This window comes from Numenius arquata, chromosome 11, assembly GCF_964106895.1.
Source record: "Numenius arquata chromosome 11, bNumArq3.hap1.1, whole genome shotgun sequence".
In the NCBI taxonomy this organism is placed as follows: domain Eukaryota; kingdom Metazoa; phylum Chordata; class Aves; order Charadriiformes; family Scolopacidae; genus Numenius; species Numenius arquata.
Genome location: NC_133586.1, coordinates 33,327,151 through 33,341,219, shown reverse-complemented (window position 1 = coordinate 33,341,219; position 14,069 = coordinate 33,327,151). Strand labels below are relative to the sequence as shown.

Below are 14,069 nucleotides of genomic sequence, written 5' to 3'. Positions count from 1 at the left end.
GCTCAGCATTGATTCATAAGCTCTCAATGAACAGAAAGGATAAAAATCAGCACGGGTACTCTAGCTCATATATTTCTTAAAGAATATTTTATAGTTGCCCAGTTAAGTAGAACCCTACTTATGTCCATGAACCTACATCCATTGTTTCCTCTCTGACTTAAATGGATTCTAATTATTTCTTCAATTTTTTTTTTTTTTTTTAAAAGAATCATTGTTTACACAGCCCAATACATTTACATGTTTATTCTCTTACTGATATTTAATGAAAAAATGTTCAGGATACAAAAACGGTTATGAGGAAATGTGAAATAAATGAGTATTTAAGCAGCACGAGAAACTCCTTGCTCTCCTGAGTAAGGAATCATCCCTGCTCCTCCAGTAGAAAGTTCTTTAAGCCTTACCTGCACCGTGAAGACCACTCGCTCCAGGCTGAGTTATAATAGCGATCCCTGGCCTGCACAGAGATCTTGTCTTTTGGGCCAGTCATTGGAATCTGAATAGACTGCTCCTCAGCATCATAGACCTATGAACAGGGCACAGCTCCATCAACGGATTGGAAAGGTCAAGCAGAACATACAATAAAGTACCAGAGAGACTGCAACAAGCACAAGTAACTCAAAAATCCCACTGCTAGTCTGTTGTTTCAGGCACCAGTCTTCACCCACGGATACCAAAATCATGAGGACTTATGAGAACTTGAGCCTCAGTAGAAACAAACTAAAAATCGCACTTTCCACTGAAGTTGGTGTTGTAAAGTGATCCAAACCCCAGACTGAAACAGTCATTGAAACAAAGGGGTTATTTGTTCGTCGGGGTTTTTCTCTTTTTTCTTTTTCTCCCACAGCGGGAACCCTAAAAGGCAGAAGTTGCTGCTTTTCAGTATCATTGAAATTTCCAGCGAGGACTTGTGGCTGATACAAGAAGCGCTCAGTAGACTCGCCAGTTTCTCTACCTAATGGATTGCACAAGACAACTCTGCTAAATCAAGGAGTCAGCGCTAGGGGAATGGCCCCATCTGCTGGTACAGGCTTGCTTATTTTTTTCACATAGCGAAAGACATCCTCTAGTGTCTTTGGTTTTATCAGTCGACAAACGGATGATCATTACATTTGTTTGATTTCTGATTGTTGGACCCGGGAAGAACAGCACTGCAGCTAAGGACCTACACTGTAGTCAACTGGTTTGTGTATTTCTTTCCAGTTCTGCTGTTTATTTCTTTGGCAAACTGGGCAAATCACAATACTACTGTTGTGTACCCTTTAGTGCATCCATGAGCATTAGCAAAGGAAGCAAAACCAGTTTGTGATTTAAAGGTAATGCAGAGTAGCAATGTTCAGTTAACAAATTAACTAGCAACTGGAAAGTGAGTGGCAAAGACTGTAGCCTTCGCCAGTCTCTCCACAGAAATGCTACCAAATGAGTCACTGATTCCTTATTTGCCAATTCACCTATAAAGTCTGAGCTCCCCAGGTACAAACAACATACAAGGAAATCAGTGCAAGAGATCCTAGACTTCTTGATTTGGAAATTGGGATTTTCCCACATTGGGACCCACACAGCCTACTAATGAATTAGTAAATACATTTCTCACGCTAGCATAGCTATGCAATGCTGGGCAGGATTTCATCTCCCCAGTTACATCAGGGTTGCATCCACCCTAGAGTGTGTTGCTTGGATCTTACTGCTCATAGGAATAGGACTGGGAAGGAGGTCTTATTCTGCCAAGCCAGAACCTTGCCACATTTAGGTATCAGCATCCTTTTTTAAAAATTTTTTTATTTTAGTCCATGATTCTTGCATACTAAGCTTATATTATTTTATATATTATTATTTTTTTCAAGCAAGAAAATTTTGTGTTTCAAATGTTGTATCTCTACCTGGATTTTGTGTTTCTTTGTACTTTCAACTTTGACCCTGAAAGTCAAAGGGAAGTAGGACTTTGGTGTGCTCCATGTTCTGGGATATGTCCAGGTCACTGTTCCATTTGTGGCCACGTACTGACATTGGGGTGGGTCAGGTTTTACTGCAAGAGAAAATATAGAAATAATTAATTCACATTAGCAGCATAGTATCAGATGTTGGTGTACTACTGTTGATAGATTTATAAGTATCAGCTTTGGGAGCCTTCATGAGATTAAGAGAGGAGTAGGCACGATGTGTAAGAACTGCTTTGTATGCTTCTTATGGAAAATTATGCACACTCCCAGAGTCTCTCTGGGTAAGATCCTTCTGTTTTGGGTGGGTTTTTTTTTGCCTGGGAGGTTGCAGAGAGCTCTGTTGGACAGACGAATATCTTTAAGCCTTGCTGACCATTAGGGTATTCAGCAAAACATCTGTTTCTTTATGATGCTGCTTCATTTTCCTGTGGCATCATGGTCACAACTGGTCCTCTTATTTCCTGTCAGTTTCTGTTAACCTGCCCTGGGTGCCCATCTGTAAGAATGGATCAGAAGGGAAGCATACACAGTGTTGACCATTACCTATTTAAATCTGCAGTTCTCAGAGAAGAGCCTGCTGGGTTATTGGTTATTCTCTGACTTCTCCCACATACCCCTTCCAAACATGTCCATCTAATAGAGAAGGCTACAGAAACTTCTGGAAGATGTGGGGGTGAGAGGGTTGGAGGTCACAAGCTAGGGAGATGTTGCTTCTTCACTTCCTCATCCTCTTCCAGACTGCTGATATGATTTGTTTTCCCCTGTTCCAGTAACTGGGGGCTTGATACAGATTTACAGTAGAATAGGGCAGGGATTCCCAAGCTTGGTTTGATCAGCTACCGTTGTTAGTTCCACTATCAGCAGCAAGAATAAAGCTAAGAATTAATCATGTTTCCTGGTCTACTCACTGATATCTCTGATGAAGAAGCTGCTAGTGTAGTTCTCGTATTCCACCTCATCAATGACCTCCAGGAACATCTCAATTGGCTGGTGCTCTTCAGCAAATGGACAGTAGTTTTCTTTCTGGCACTGGACGGTGTATTCAGTCACTGATTTGTCGGTGTGAGCTACAGGGCTGCTGCAGGTTACGTCTCCTTGAGAGCTGAATACAGAACAGAGAAAAGTACTGGAAATGTTGGTTTGTTCTGAGAATTTGTTGCCATAATGATAACGTGTAGTTGGTAAGGTAATGTTTTAATGTTGCCTGTATCATTTTAGAGCTGCGCTTCTACAGTTTCAGAAACAGTTCAGCAGGTGTTCTTACATTCTTAGTGCTGTACACGTATTATTGTAAAAACACAAAAGTGCCCCTGCCTTAGCAGAAGGAACTAGTGTTTAGACCTCAGCCAGGATATCTCATTTCTTATTACCACTGTCCCATGGCAAGCTCTGGTATCTTACTTTATTCCTTAGCCCTTTCCGAAACCTTGCTGGAACAAATAAGGGAAGGTTAAAATGCATCCACTGGGAAATAAATAACAAAAGCCATCTCTAGAGTACTATCTGGTTCTATTTTTGCATTCAGCAAAATAAAACACTTTGCAGTTGTTTCTTCTTTAACAAACTGAAGTGACCTTTGCTCAAGCACTCCATGTTTTGGAGAAACCCCCAAGAGTAGTGGAAGGTAGGAAATCCCCACAAGGTTCCCCTCACATATTTCCCTCACAGGTTTCTGCAGCGTTCCTCAACAGAGACTTGTCAGTGGACATGTGGCTTTTGCAGTGGGTGCAGCCTCCCACTCCCTTAATTTCGCTGGACTGGCTGCGAAGGGACTCAGTGCTATGATTGTTTCTGCTTTTGGCTCAACTTCCTCTCTCTCCCCTGCGTGAATGTTTTTTGCTATTGCTTAAGTTACTCTGTTGCTGTTCTGTAGCAGCTGTAACAGTCCAGTGTGGATTGTTCCATTTTCAAGTCTTTATTAATTTCTGAGCAATTTTCATGCCCTTATTAGTTAAGTTAGTCCCTGGAAGCGGTATTCCTTGCCTTCTAGATGTCCTCAATAGCCTAAAACCCAGGATCTCCTACACAGAGTAACACAAAGGGTTCTTCTGGCCTTACTATGAGGTTGTTAAGGAAAGTACAAGCTCTTACCCTTCTAGACTTCTGATTGTGAACTTCACATTTGGACTCTCATTTTCTGTCATCCATGAACATGTGAAAATTCCAGAGTAGTTCTTTGCTTCACATTTTAAAAATGTCCTTATTGGCTCTACATGGAAAAAGAAAGAAAACATGATTTATTGACTTTTTTTGCCAAAACAGTCAAAGCAGAGAGAAAATAGTAATTCAATTGACTCCCATCTACTTCGGCAGGTGGTGGGTCCATAGGCAGACACTCTTATACTGCCCCTGCGGCAGCCCCCTGAAGTTAAAAAGCCGTATAACCACAGTTAGTGGCTGAAGGCAGGTTTACATGGCACCAACTTAACCACATCTGCGCGGCTATTGACAGGAGCTAGAGCACACCCAAGCTGCTGCAGATAGCTGTCAGTAAGAGGTATATATAGACAAATCCATTGTTCCTTTCACAAAGAAACATTGCAGCTATCCATTGGCAAACCTCTGTGTTTGTTTCCCTGCGCATGAGAGTGCACACAGTGGATAATCTCATGTCTTCACACATTGGGGCACCTGATGAGAATGTCTCCAGTGTGAGAAGTGAATGAGGCCTCAGTATGGGCGCATGTTTTGTTTCTGATGCCCAGCACTGCAGACTCTCAACAACTCTGTAACATACCCTGGATGTAGCCGATGGACAGACCGGCCTACAGCATTGGATAGGTGGGTCCAGGAGCCAGGGAAAAAGCCTTAGAAATTCATAAGTTCCTGGCACTACAGTGAGAGACTGCAATATGAGAGATAGATGAGTGAGGTTCATGCAGAAAATGCAGAACATCACAGGCTTGTCCCAGTGGTTAATTGTGAATGGAGAAGCCCAAAAGACAGCACTTAAAATCTAGGTCAGTCCCTGGTTCTGTCAAATCATGTAGCCCTGGTTTTGCAAACCCTCTCCTGAATGCTGGCTCTGTGAGATGGAAGCAAAGCAAGTCAATTGCTCCCCCACCAGAAAAGCAGGGGTGTGGTATTGATATTATCCTGTATCTAATCATTCCTGCCATCACTGCATCCTATAGGTCTAGAGAATCCTAAATTAATCCCATGGCAACTGATTCCTATGCTGCTCATCAGCTGCACCATAAACAGACCCACAAAAGTAATCAGTAAAGCATTTGAAGAGGATCCTTTTTAAAGTGGTTATTTCTTACGCAGGTCTCCTGAGGTGAAGGACCTTCTCGTCCTCACAAAGCTCCAATGCACAAAGCTAAGCAAGATGCATCACATCATCTTATGACCATACCTTTAAAACTTTTCAGAATTGACCTTATCATCTGCCCATTGGAGTCTATTTTAGTTATGAGGAAGAAATTATAGCTGACAATTTCATGGGTATTAGCTGTCAGACAGGTGTAGTTGCCGGCATCTGGGAACTCTTTCACTTCAGCAATCAGAGTCTTTCCAGTTCCTTTCAGTTCGGTGCCCTTTTTCCAGTAAACTGGCAGTGCTTCATCAGGTGTGTTACAGGTGAGCTCCACTCTTTTAGCCGGTGTCTCATCATTCCACTCTGATTCTATGACGTACACTGGACATTGCAGAGAAAGACATGTTAGCAGCTATGTGTACTTAACAGTGTGAAGATTGAACTGAGCCCTTTTCTTCAGCTCCACTCTCCAGGAAAACTGCTACCAAATCTCTGGTTCTCTTGCCCAAGGCCTTACCATCACTTGGAAATCTTTTCTACAAGAAAAGGCTCTACTTAGAAATTTATAGTGTATCTAGAACCTGTTGATCAATAGGGATGACGTTTTAGTGGAAGAAGTGATTTTTTTTTCCGTGTTCCCAGAGAATCTCACAGTGGTTCATAACCACGGGAAGTAAGTAGGTACCTTTGTTTTAAAGGTGAGGATGCCAGGACACACTGACCCCACTGCACGTGGCCTGTGGCCTTTGCTCACAGAATGGCACATAAAACCAGTCTGTACAATGGCGCTTTGCTGTGGTGCAAAGCTGTGACACTGTGGCTTCTTCAGCATCAAAGGCCTGTGAGTGAACAATGGGAAGGTCAGGAGCTCTGGGTAAGTGGTTTGTATTTGCCCGTAGCTGATGCTGTTTTCCATTTTCTGCAGGGGACAATCTGTACTCCCATCACCCTGGTCCAGTGGAGCAATTACTAGGAGATGGGAGATCGCTGAGCTACAGCAGAGCTAAGTGGACTGCAACAGGGAGGTGTACTCTTCTAAATGCCATCTCATAACTCTGAAGTGCCCTGCTGGTCTTTCCAAATTAGAAGACACACCACACAACAAAATAACTTGGAACAATTCCATTAAAAAGGCATTATCTTCTCTTGTCTCTTTGCTGTGGTTGGCTGAAGACCTTCACCTACACTTCTGTGTGGCAATAGTTCTCAAATTCAACAGTCATTGCTCAGATATAATACTGACACACAGGCTCCCCAGCCATGTTCAGTGCCCTCAGAGACTCTTCTACATGCAAGAAGTGGCAAAAATTTGTTTCTTAGTGTGCCAACACCACAGCAGGCACTCAGCTCAGGAAATCAGAGTTCCAGTGAGCTCAAAGACCTTTTCACCAGAGCATTTCACTACCAGAATGAGACCTTTACTACAAAGAAGAAACACCAAGAAATAGATGTCAAACACTCAATCTAAAATGGCAGAAAACACGCGACTTCAGGAAGCTAGGAAGCTTATCAAACTGCTCATGGAAATTTGAAGTTCAGGCAAGGTAAGCCTTACAGACTTCAAACACAAAGATTATTCTTAATACTGACAAACATATTTGCAGTTTTCAGCACCATGGTATTGCCCAGGGAACCCACAGGATAAATCATTTTTTAATGTAAAGATATGGGGACAAGTAATTGAATTACTTTATACAAATAAAACACAATCAAATTGAGAATACTTTTCTCATGTTCATTAGGGTCCTTCTTTTTGGGTAATTGCTCTGAAGACAGCCTGGACTGTGGAGCTACACTGGGTGAATAAGAACAGCAAATTTGATTACCTGAATTTAGCCCAATTTTCTGGTAAGTTATTGAAAACGTTTGTCTATTACCGACCCTCTATTTTTACGAATGTATTTACATTTAAGCTATTCACCAGAAAAGTTGCATAAACTATTTCTAAGTTTTAGGTTTTACTGTGAAATGTTCTTTTCGGCAATTAATTCTTCACTTGTTTGTTTGTGGGCTGTTACCTAAGTCACAAGATACTGTCTCTGCTTCCAGACTGCATAACTGAAACAAGAGAATGGAGAATAGGAAATAAGAAAGTTTCTAGTGCAAATATTCAGAATGGCTGTTGTACAACATTTTAGGACTTTTAAATATTTCTTCCATTAATACCAATTAGTTGGCTAGTTACTCACAAACAAATAGGAAGATCCTTGGCCTAAGATACTATAGTTAACAAATTCTGTGCTCGTGGACACAGGTATAATTCTGAAATATCCTCGTGTCCTCCAGTCAGCTGTAGGTCTCAGTAGATGAAGACTGCTTACCATTTTCCCTCAGTTTCCACTGTGCTTCCAGAAGGGCAGCAAAGGAAAATAATGAAAGTAAGGCAAATAGTAGGTGAGACATCTGTAGGGAAAAAAATAAATTACTAAACTTCATTGAGGATTGCTAAGTGTGTACTGAAATCAAGCTCAGTGCTGGACAGGACAATAGAAGACAGAGTCAGTTCCAGTGAAGTAAGAAACATTCTCCCACTCCGAGAACTCATAGACTACAAAAAAATTTAATATCAGGTTTGTACTGGAGCTTAAGCCAAGATTTTGATCCTCTTGTTCTTCACACCACAAACCAGTTTAGAGAAGAAATCACGGAACTTATTGTGTGCATAGGTCTTACGTGGTCAGGAGCTCAGAAGCATTCCCAGGTCCCTCAGTTAAATATTCCTTGTGCAAGAAAAGTCCTGCTGATGCCAGTGAGGCTTAGTTGCACGAACAAGGCATTGGACTAAAGGATCAATGGACATTAAATTCCAGTCACACAAAGCTTATAAGTATATTCCTTGGTTTAAGCATGTCAATAGTCCTATTAAAACAAAGGATTGTGAATAAAAGGAAGGAGCTGCTGCAGTGTTTTGCTGGACTATAGTCTTCACCACCTCTGTGAGAACGCCTGACAGCAGTGTCAATAATGCAGTGTAGAGCTGGTGCCAATACTGATGCTTGCCTATCTGGTACTAGTTCCACTATCCACCCAAGGTTGCATAGTCTAATTAATTTTGCAAGCAATTTCAGGCAAAATTCCTACTTGATTCAGTCCCGCAGCTATGTTTGCAGAAATGGCTGGATATGTATATCATTGTTGCTGTGTTCACTTGAGACATATACATATATCTCACTTAAGAATATGTAAGTATAGAGCTGTATATAAAATAAATAAATATATATTTGTCCCGAATTCAAAATAAAGCTAGAGCTCTTCATGAAACACAAAACATATTTGCCGAATATTATAGTAACTACCGAGTGTGTAAAAAACTTTAGTGACTGTTATTTAGATACATTTTCAGAGCTTTTTCAGCTGGAGATGAAACCAAATGAATAGGAGTACGACTTAGAAAAAGAGATTGGTGAACATATCTTTCAAAGTCTATTCTGACTGCAGTGGGAGTCTGAATGAACATGAAAAACACAAAATTAAGTGGTTTGGGTTTTTTTTCCTCCCAAACCAGTCTTCTTCAGTGAAAGGGGAGTAGTCCTCCTGTTTTCTTCTCATGTGCTATGAAACATTTTCATTTGTGTTTATAGAGGAAGAGTATGTTTATATTTCTACGTGCACCAAATCTCTAACTCACTGGCAGCTCCGGCTATTATTAGCAGTGCTTAATCTTGATCAGAAGTCAGCTGTCTCTGGACCAATGCCAAGAAAATGCCATCTGATTTTGTACACTGCACGGCACAGCTTTTAATGGGACCAGAAGCTACATGTATAATATCTGGAGAGAGTACCTCGGAGAGGAACCAGCTCACGTTGTACTCGGAGAGAGGCAGGAGCCTCAGTGAAAAGCCAGATATTATCAGGCAGCCTATCAGCAGTATATTGCCTCATTAGAAGGCAAACATTCTTAGCTCCTGATGATTTTCTACCACAGGCAGGATTATCTGTAATTTGTGAAAGAAAAATACATTTTGCAACTTTCTGAAAGATGCTAATTTCTTTCATTGTAACATGGCATTCATCACTATGCTTCATAAAACCAGTATCTGAAATACCAACTAAAACTGGAGGAGAAGGTTCTAAAACATGTCTTCTTTTCCGTATCAACTTTTCACCAAAATTGAAAACAGAAAAGTTTCTCCTGGTTTTAGGGAGAAGCTTCACGATTCAGGTTTTTGATGAAAAAAAAAGTAAAAAAAAATTTCATGGAAAATTGTTCCATTTTTGAGATGGGGGGAGAAACACCCCTCCTCCTATCTCAAAATTTTATTGAAATATTCATCAGAAATAAAATCGGGTTCTTAACATCACTAATCAGTGCAGTTGCCTGAGCACTTCATAGATGAGGAGAGTGTACCAACATCCTGTGTTCCCTGTGATCTGGAGCATGAGCTGCTGTAAATCAGCACAAACTCCTTCACTGAGAATCACAGAATAATTTCCATCAGAAAGGAAGAAAGGACCTCTGGACATCATCTGGACCAGTCCCAGCTCAAGGCAGGGCCAAGTCAATGATGTTCCATGTTTTTTAAAACAGAGTACAGTATGACCATAAATACCTATTTGTCAATGCACACACCCCAGCAACATGAATATTAGTTAAATACAAAAGACTATTCCGTATAACATTAGCTGATCTTTTAGTTAGATAAATTCTATGAGTGATATCATATATCCAGTGTGTGCTTAACTTCAGGCACACATATAAATGTAAATATAAATACTGTCCTGAGAAAAACAACTATTTAAATACAGTTTAAATATAATAAATAACTTAAATTTGTCATTAGTTTCATCTGAAGCAGCTGGTACTGCACTTGTGTCGCCCCAGTGTTAGAGAAGAAAGGAATTCTCACCTTTTCCGGCGATGCCTGTTAGCTGAAGTTGTCAGGCAGGTTGGGTTTGTGATCTGAAGGAAGCAAAGCGCTGGCTCCCTTATAAATACTTCTAAACTCTGAAAGGAAAGGGATGCTCCGTTTCACCGCAATACCACAGAATTGCAACACGTGGCTTGAGTTCCTTTTTTACATAGTGGCAGAGCTAGAGCAAAAAAAAAAAAAGTTTGGGACTCCCAGGTAAACTTTAAAGAGGAAATGAGATTATGAGATTGTTACAATGACATTTATGGTATGCCAGAGGCATTTCCTTTCCTGCCTGATTTTCTGTCTCTCTCATACTCCCTGTTCATCATCTGAGGAAGAGTAAATACAGACTAAATAAACTTCCAAAACTGTATGATGGGAAATACATTATGAAGACAGAAAGTTAAATAAACTAAATCTATTTCTACCTGATAAGCATGAAAGAGATAATTACATGAAATAAAATCCGAGCTACTACATCAATCAGAAGTAAAGCTCAGGGAAAATTCATTTTTAATTGCTGTTTTAGAATTGTGTTTATTCTAAAAATTGAGACTTAGGTCAACCAAAAAATAATCAGTTATGCCTCAGAGATAAAAAAGTGAGATTTTCACAATATTTTATGTTGCAGTTTTAAAATATAACCTACTGTTTTTTCTTTATAAACTGATGTTCCTATTAGACTTGTATTCAAGCATAAGAAAAGGGCCAACCATAACATGTACTTTAAGAATAGGGAAAAATTTTCTACTGATTTCTTATTATTTGTGAAATAATAGAAAAAAATTTCCTTTGTCAGGCAAATCAAAACTGAGTTGTTCATCTAACCCTGTTCCAAACCTGAATAAGATGACTGAAAAGTTATAAGCAAGAAGAAATACATTGCTTATAAAAGCAAAAGAAATGGTTTGAAATTGAACCTGACATGCTTTAGGAATTCATTAAGGGGCACGACTCCATCCTGTGGGCTTCCTAAGGACAGGAGTATTCCCACAGCCCAGCTCAAAGCTCCAGTGCAGTAATCAGCAGTGAAAAGACCGTGCCTGTCCCTTTCAAAAGTCCTTCACACAGATGAAACACAAGCATCTGCACCATGTTGCATATTTGGTGGCCCCAAATATGGCAAGAACATAAAAAAAAAAAGGAGGAACAACCCGATTTAGCAGTGATATAAACTTAATATGAACCCCAGCAGTTCCCAGTGCGTGGGGTTCCTGCTTAATGTTGCACATCCGGGAGGCAAAAAGCAGGGAGGGTGGCACACTCTTATTTGAAAGAGGGTAGTTTCAGGTTTCTGGATTAACTGTGCTAAAAGCTTTACCCAAATGTGCAGTATTGCCAGTGGAATCCTTTTTTCCCCTTAGCCATCCTCTTCCAAGGAACACTGCTTGAGTAGAATCACATACACCTTTGGCAGCTGAGCTTTAACTCCCTTCCCTCTGATAAAACACAAAACGAGAGCATTTCAATCTCAGATGGGCCCAACTTCCCCGCTGAGTCCAGTGTGCCCAGCCTGTCACTCATTCGCCAGCCCCAGACTTGCCCTTGCTCGAGCTGTCAGCCAGAGGAGAGGGAGGGCTGCAGGCTGGCACGGTGGCTTCTGAAGCAGGTTTGAAACGGCAGCTCTGTCACAGAGAAAAACTGCTCCCTTCACGCACTGTGTTCTGAATCTGGATCAAAGTGGTTTATTGATTTATTCCTGACACAGAATTGACCAGCCATCAGCGAACTATTCATTTGAGATCCATATCAATAATATAACAGATAAGCCGGAACTTCCAAAATGTTAATTAATACCTATACATGTTCACTCCCCACTTATCCCAAAAAGCTCTCATCTCCCCCTCCCACACACACTCACATTGAGAGGACACGTGGGCTACAAGCACATGTACTGTCTTTGCATCTGGCTGATGCTTCTCTTCCTCTTTTACATGATCATTTGGGACAAATGTCTTCTCAGGCAGTTTTGGGTCCTCCATTCACATACACTGTTACTATTCCTACTCCTAACTTAACAGCTGTCATTATCCAGGCCATTTGGCCAACGGTGGGACATGCAGACACTGACACTTCTTCTGCCGCTGTTGTTTCACTGTTCAGAAAGAGAGAATGGCGGTCTAAGAAAGCCTGTTGAGAAAGATGTGGCAGAAGCAGCTGGTGCACAGGCAAGTGAAAGGTATTAAAACTGTTCCAGGTGACAAAATTGTCTCTTGATCCTGGTCCCTGACTGCCTTTGAAACGCACGTCAGCAGGAGCCTGAGCTGTGCACCATATTCCCATTAATCTGCTTCTCCTCCCAGGGGAAACCTTGTCACAAGGGCAGGGAGGACGCCTCAGGGACCAGTGACACCCCTTTCCCCTTGTAGTCTCAGCCTGTTCTAATTGCAGCCTCTGGGAAGTGCTCAGGGCAGCTCTCCTCTCACAAATGAGACAGAGCCCAGGCTGAATCAAGGTGAGGCAACAATTCCTTCCCATTTAAGAACTTCCAAAATTCACTTCTGTGGTAACACCCAAGTTTAACAGCGAGCCAGCAATGACCAGGAAAACTTGAGAGCTGCATTCAGTCCCTGAGCAGGGATATAAGGGCACAAGTAACTTTACATACATGTTGCCTACTCCCTTCTCAACCCATCTTAGCTTGCCTGTTTGCTTATGTCAACCAGGTACTATGGCTTTTCTTTTTTGACTGTGACGTCACTAAGGCATAGTTAAACATCTGATCAACCTGATGGTAGTCTTTAAATGCCTGCTTAGCTCTGAAACATGAATGGTTAATGATTAATATAAATAAATACACATTTTCAGGGTGTACACTTGCACGCACATGCATAAAACATAATTGCCTTATCTCAGTTATTGTTACAGGACAAATAGAGTAATATGGTACCCAACCTTTATGTCAAGAATCCTAGATGCCCGTTACGGATCACAGACACATCTGTGTGGAACTTCCATGATGGGATAGTTTGCTATGATCCATCAGAGGAATTTTTAAATATTAAAACATAGAGATTGTGAAAATATCTTTTGATGACAGTCTGGTTTTCCATTATGAGCTCATATATTCTTAAGGGGAAATTTGGAGGACAGCAGCTTCTCTCCCATCATTTTATCCTACTTCCCCTATGACACTGAAAGAGAATGGTGGAAACTCTATGTCCATGTTTTGCTTTCCTCTAATGTAACAGAAGAATGCTTCCTCTTGCTTTCCTCTAATTTTCTGCCTTTTTGGCAGAAATGGCCCTTTTGAAAATGGTTTTCCTTTCTTTTGAAGGACAGATGATTTTTGCTTTGTGGAATAACACAGTTATTTCGCCACAAACCAGGAAAAAACCTGCATAATATTAGTAAAAGGAAAAACTATATAAACTGTATAATCAGTATGGTTTCTCCATATGGAATTTCCTTCAGCACCTGGCTAGTTTTGCATGGATGTCAATTTGGAGATTAATGCCAATGATCAGGTGTTATTATTAATGCAGTAGCAGTGAGAAGGGAACTCTGTTCTTTATATATAATTCACTAAACAGTGATTTATGTGACTTCATCAGGAAATACTGTGTAATATTAGCATATTAATGAACTTTCCTAAAAAATTCCAGTTGCCAGCTACTATGTGGAATCACTGAACCAAGATCAAACCTTGAGAGAAATGCAAACAGAGGGGAAAAATACATCCCACTTCTATTAAAAATAAAAATAAAAAAAATTAAGCTTTATACAACAGTGATTCATTTGCATTATGATACAACTAGAGCAGCCACCCAGGATGGGGACTTTGGGTATCTCTCCTTGGATGGAGAGGACAATAAGATGGCTACCTCATTTGTACTCTGAGCTGGTCGGACATCCACTACCTCAAGAGTAGAAATTGCACAATAGTATTACTGTGGCCTGACGTAATTAATTGGCCAGTATCACGCTAATGTAGCTACTCAACTTTCAGATTACAGCTAACTGTTGTTCAGTGTAGGGCTGACTGTGGATATCAAATACACGCAGACGCAGAGCACAAAC

At 40.8% G+C, this 14,069-nt stretch overlaps 1 protein-coding gene across 1 annotated transcript; it reads right to left on the bottom strand.

Annotated features, from left to right (window-relative positions):
* Positions 1–397: 397 nt before the first annotated feature.
* Positions 398–7,599, bottom strand: IL12B (interleukin 12B). Its single transcript, XM_074156457.1, has 6 exons — positions 7,518–7,599; positions 5,296–5,577; positions 4,029–4,146; positions 2,846–3,039; positions 1,878–2,023; positions 398–523 (listed from the first exon to the last, which is right to left on the bottom strand). The coding sequence occupies exons 1-6, from the start codon at positions 7,597–7,599 to the stop codon at positions 398–400; spliced, it is 948 nt and encodes a 315-aa protein (XP_074012558.1).
* Between the last annotated feature and the right edge of the window lie 6,470 nt (positions 7,600–14,069).

Coding starts and splice junctions, on each gene's coding strand:
- IL12B (XM_074156457.1), bottom strand. CDS start 7,599: ATGTCTCACCTACTATTTGCCTTACTTTCATTATTTTCCTTTGCTGCC. Junction 4,147..5,295: donor AATTCTGAAAAGTTTTAAAG/GTATGGTCATAA, acceptor TTTTCCATGTAG/AGCCAATAAGGACATTTTTA. Junction 2,024..2,845: donor CTTCTTCATCAGAGATATCA/GTGAGTAGACCA, acceptor TTTCTCTTGCAG/TAAAACCTGACCCACCCCAA.